Genomic DNA, 5,506 nt, shown 5'->3' on the forward strand with positions numbered 1-5,506 from the left:
TGTTCCCAAACTAGTCCTTAATGTATTAAGCAACTTTGGTGTACAGAATCCCTATGTTTGAAAAGAAATGGCATTATTAAGGGGGTGTTTGGTTTCTAGTGACTAATATTTAGTTCCTTCATTTTATTTTATTTTAGTCTGTAAATTGCCAAATATAAAAACTAAAATAGAGTTTTAGTTTCTATATTTAGCAATTTTAGAACTAAAATGGAATAAAATGTAGGGACTAAACATTAGTCCCTAGAAACCAAACACCCCTTAAGTTAGGCTGTTTTGGATAAGGTTGTTTGTATGATTCAATATTATGTTTCTACATTTACATATAGTTGCAACTACCGTGCTTTGCGCGTCCAATGATCTAGTAATATAAAAAGGTAGAGCTATTCGCCGCAATATTCATATGGATGATCCTTGCTATAGTACAATTTTGTGCATGTGGTTTAGGCACATGCATGTTTGATTAGTTAGTTACTAGTACACTTGTACAGTTTTTATCTGTCATATAGGTAGAACTTTCTTAAATGAGATATTTATTGAAACATAATTATATTTTTATATTTTTAAATTATTAATATATATATATATATATTTACAATATCTATCTTTGTATGACATAATCAAATATGTAATACAGTGGTAGAAGACGGATGGTTTGTTCCCGTTGAGACCTAGTTTAGGTATTCTAATATTTAGCTAAATTCATATGCATTAAGGTGGATTGAGGTTTAACTTAAACTAATTTATATCCTAATCTGTCTCAATATATGTGGATTGAGGTTAATAATAGAGTACCCAAACAAAACCTTCAAACCTTAGCCTCCTTCTTGGCGTCATACTTTTATACCCATTCTTCTAATTTTCGGATCAGATATATATATTTCCTCCAATCGCAAGTACAAGTCCATCTAAGTTTCTCCTAAAAATAGATTTCATTCATCTTTGACCAACACTATCTATAAAAACATGTCATCATAAATTAAAAGAGCTGTACATCGTAGTAGTCTTTATAACAAATAATTCTAGAAATGTTAACCCTGTATTATCTACCGATATTAATTATAGCTATTGATGGTGGGAGTTAAGAAGAATATAGGTCGTGCCACACCAAAAATGAGCGAAGGTGTAAAAAAGAGTCATCAATGAAATTAGAGAAAGAAATTGCTATTCAATATCAACTAAACACACACTTGACAGCAGAGAAGTTGTACTTCTAGGGAAGTAATGTTTAGACCATGTTCAATCTACATTACATCGACAGTTATACATATATGCCGCAGGGCAGTTGTACTTCTAGGAAAATTCTTCAGCATCTTAGTAATACCACAGGACAACCGCTCAACATCTCAGAATAGGCCAGCCGATCGACAACGCATCCAAAATCTTCATATGCCATGGGAATGTACCCGACAAGACCTTCCAATGCACGCTAGGTTTTGCTGGGATTCAAGAGTTCGCCGAGATTCAAGTGCAAGCTGTTCCTCATGGTTCTCCTTCCTGTTGCACCAGCATTGCCCTTCCTCATCATCGCTGTGAACTCGCTGTAGTCGATTTGGCCATCCTGGAGTGGAAAACCATATCAAAATTAAGTGGCGAACGATGAAAACCAAGATTATGAATGCAAATAAAACATAGGGGCAGAGAAAGTAGATTAAATATAAAATGGACTAACATTGTTCTGGTCAACATCTTTAATCATATCCTCGAGGTGGACGTCATCAAGACCGAATTCATGACATGCTTGTGACAGTTCATCAATGGTTATAAAGCCACTTCCGTCTTTGTCAAAAAATGAGAATGCCGAAACCAAGTTCTCCTCCCTCTCCAGCTTATTCATGTGCAGAGTAGCTGCGATGAATTCACCATAGTCGATGGTTCCGCTGTTATCAATATCAGCCTGAAACAAGTGTAGGAAAAGAAGAAATCAATGTCCACAGAACATACATCTCCAAGGAATTATGATGAACTAGTAAAAGGCTAGAGGAGCACTTACTGCTTCCATTAGAGCCTGGATTTCGTTCTCTGTTAATTCGGAGCCTACCCTTTTTAAGCCATCTTTCAGCTCATCAAATGTTATAGTCCCACTATTGTCAGTATCAATCATCTTGAACAACTCCTTGAGGCCTCCAATCTCTTCCTCAGACAGGCTTTCAGCAATAACCTGGATATTGAAAACATGCCTACAGTATGTCAGTTTTTTTTAAGACCGCAACTGCAGCTTTCATGTCATGCACTGAGTATTAGAAGTATTCTGCAATCCCCGTGATGCAATAGTCGAAATTAATAGGTTTGTAGCTACTAATTACGATGTAAAATGTCAGAAAAGCAAAGGCAGTCCAGAACAACATATTCAATATCTATAACGTTTTGCTTTGATAGCATGAATCAGAAAACCTGGATGGAACGTAGTGGGCATTGTGACAGACAAGAAAGCAGGGGTGTAAATAAGCATGAGATCAGACATATGAGTATGACTATCAATCTTCCTGAGTTCTACTAGATTGTATCTGGTTAGAGAATAAAGCACCACCTTCGGAGACTCAGAGTGATCATGATAGAGGACCCACTACAGTTAAACAGTAAGACTGTTTAATGCAAACAGTAACGTATACAATGCCTTAACTATTAGGGTCCACATAAAACCAAATGGTATAGAATCAGATATCACATCAATAAGGACAAGTAAATATGCATACCCTTAATGCCATCTTCTTGAGCTTGTTCATTGCCGAAAAATGCTTCAGCCTTGAGAGAACAGCAGAATCAATAGGCTTATCAGGCGCCACGGCATCATCAACAATCCATGGGTGGCCTGAAATAGACAAAGCTATTACTATGAGGAAATAAAAAATGCATATCCCATGTAGCAGTAGCACCGAGGAAATGTATCCACAACTCAGCTACATGAGATAGATGAGGAAAGGAATGTACTTACAGAGAACCTCATGAGCACTAAATCTCTTTTTAGGATCCCGAGTAAGCATATTGCGGACCAGATCCTTAGCGCTATCAGAAATACTGGGCCAGGGTTCAGATTCAAAATCAAGTTTGGCTCGCATAATCTGCCTGAAGATTCCAGACTCAGTTTCTGAAAGAAGACCATATAACATAATGGAAAACATGTGAATTTGCAGTGACAAGAGATTTAGATGCTGGTTTGAATGACAGATACATTACCTGCCCAAAATGGAGGGACACCACAAAGCAAAATGTACAGAATTACCCCTGCGCTCCACACATCAGCTTCTGGACCATAACATTTCTGAAGTACCTCTGGTGCAACATAATAAGGGCTTCCAACGACATCAGAGAATTTATCACCTGGGAAAATGGAAACGAGCAGCTTGCATCATAAAGAATCTTAGCAGAAGGGGGCACTGAGAACATCAATACAAGAGTCAAACCGAGCACAATTTAGAATGCAAATACCATTGTACCAAGCACATCAAAATAGTAGATCATAAATCACCATCTCGAAACCACAAATGGCTTCTTGTAAGCTTTTATTAACAGTTTCAGTAACTCATTCCCATTTCAAAACGAAACTAGGAGCTTCAGCATGGTTTTGTATCTGTTCTCCTACCAAGACATTATATCAAGTGTCAATGTTTTATAACAATCTAAAAAGGTCATTCCGACACAGCAATTAACTACCTTGCATCAGATGGAAACAGTAAACAGCAGCAGTTGACCTACCAAATTGGGGCATTGAGGAATGTAAAAGGAAAGAAACGCGCATACCGGGCTTGTAGAACATGGACAGCCCAAAGTCAGTGGCCTTGAGTGGGGCTTCCTCAGCGGTGCTGGCAAAGAGAAAGTTCTCCGGCTTGAGGTCCCGGTGCATGACCCCGAGCGAGTGGCATCCCTCCACGACCCCGACAATGGTCTTGATGAGGTTCGCTGCCGCGCGCTCACTGTAGTGGCCTTTGGCGACGATGCGGTCGAAGAGCTCGCCGCCGGCGCATAGCTCCATGACAATGTGCACGAAGAGCGCGTCCTCATAGGCGCCGCGGATGCGGACGACGTTGGGGTGCTCGGAGAGGTGGTGCATGATCTGGATCTCGCGGTACACGTCCTCGTAGTCCTCCCGGCACAGCAGCTTGCGCTTGGGAATGGACTTGCACGCGTACTCGGCGCCGTCGGCCTTGCCCACACAGTGGTACGTGGTGCCGAACTGCCCCTGCCCCAGCTTCTTGCCGATGCGATAGTGGTCCCGCACGTTCGCCGTCTTGTACGGCAGCACGGACGCCGGGCGCCCCGACGACGGCGCCGGAGCCATCAACGGCAGCTTCGCCTTCGCATTGGTGTTCCCGCTCGGGTCCGGCTGCATTGGCGCGCCCCAGGTGTGCTCCCCGGATCAAGAACCGTACGACGGCCTCCGCAGCAGGAAAGGAGCCTGTTCTTGGACAAAAAACCGGAAAACCCGGAGAAAAGGTGAGAAATTTGGGGATACGGCGATCAAGAACCGGTCAAAAGGAAAAAAAGAAAATCACCTCTCGCTACAAATTCCTGCAACTCCTCAAGGATTCCCGCGGGTTGGAGACAGAAGAACAGGGGGGGGGGGGGGGGGGGGGGGGGGAGAAATTGGAGCGGGTAAGCGGAGGAGCCCTGCCGATTGGGACCAAGAGCCGAGGGAACGAAGCTTTATGCGAGGTTTATCTATGACAAACCCACGAGCAGAGAGGAACGGAAACGAGAAACGGCAGCAGCAAGGGGAAGAAGAAATCTGTGCTCTCACTTTCTCAGGTGTCACGTGGGGGAAGATGTGCAATCCTGCCGAAAGAAAAGGGGAGCAAGCGGGGAGGAAAGGTTGGCCTCTTCTATCTATCCGGCGTGGAGCTACGAGCTGGCCGCGCAAGAAGACAGGATCTTGGCGGCGTGGGTGATGGCTCCACCCATATATCTTTTTTTATAGGAATTTCAGAGGCGGCTACCAATGGGGCGTGGAGACGATGACCAAGAGCTCATATATCTGCCTTTTGATTTGCCGTTCGAGGCTGGGAACGGGCAAAAGGGAGGGCGTGTTCGTGGAGGAGAGGATTGGGGGAAGGGAAATGCGGGGGCTGTAGCAGCGCAGCTAGGTCGTATCTATGGAATAATCCATGGGCGACCAGGAAGGAGGGAGGAAGGAGACGACGACGATGTCTCCATTGTTTTTTTTCCCTTTTTTATTACTATTTTTTAATATTTTTCCTTTTGTAAATTGGAAAATACGCAAGAGTCCATGTCTGCTAAAAACCGTGTATAGTGACCAACTATAATTATTGGAAACAGTATGATTTGCAAAGCATAAATGGGTCCCACATTGTCCTATGAAATAAGACACCTTTATTGTTATTGAGGTAGTGATTATAATCTCACTCTTGAATTCGCTCGTGAAACTTCTAACCAAACTGTTGGCCAACTGTAGAGGGTGAGCTCATTCACATAAATCGTTATGGATTGAGTGGCTTGCTCTTTTGGATACATACATTTATGCAAACAGTCCAAAAAAGAAATGATCATCCTA

At 42.6% G+C, this 5,506-nt stretch overlaps 1 protein-coding gene across 1 annotated transcript; it reads right to left on the reverse strand.

The window, feature by feature from the left end:
• Nucleotides 1-1,123: 1,123 nt before the first annotated feature.
• On the reverse strand, nt 1,124-5,292 carry LOC542703 (calcium-dependent protein kinase 24). The gene is made up of 8 exons (XM_008681406.4): nt 4,491-5,292; nt 3,739-4,393; nt 3,175-3,318; nt 2,933-3,085; nt 2,694-2,809; nt 1,991-2,158; nt 1,670-1,894; nt 1,124-1,558 (listed from the first exon to the last, which is right to left on the reverse strand). Exons 2-8 carry the CDS (start codon nt 4,325-4,327, stop codon nt 1,427-1,429), a joined length of 1,527 nt encoding a protein of 508 aa, XP_008679628.1. The 5' UTR covers nt 4,328-4,393; nt 4,491-5,292; the 3' UTR covers nt 1,124-1,426.
• Nucleotides 5,293-5,506: the final 214 nt, after the last annotated feature.

The sequence above is a fragment of the Zea mays genome, chromosome 4, assembly GCF_902167145.1.
Source record: "Zea mays cultivar B73 chromosome 4, Zm-B73-REFERENCE-NAM-5.0, whole genome shotgun sequence".
In the NCBI taxonomy this organism is placed as follows: Eukaryota; Viridiplantae; Streptophyta; class Magnoliopsida; order Poales; family Poaceae; genus Zea; species Zea mays.

Coding starts and splice junctions, on each gene's coding strand:
- LOC542703 (XM_008681406.4), bottom strand. CDS start 4,327: ATGCAGCCGGACCCGAGCGGGAACACCAATGCGAAGGCGAAGCTGCCG. Junction 2,159..2,693: donor TCAAGAAGATGGCATTAAGG/GTATGCATATTT, acceptor TTCAATATCCAG/GTTATTGCTGAAAGCCTGTC. Junction 1,559..1,669: donor AAGATGTTGACCAGAACAAT/GTTAGTCCATTT, acceptor TTTCCACTCCAG/GATGGCCAAATCGACTACAG.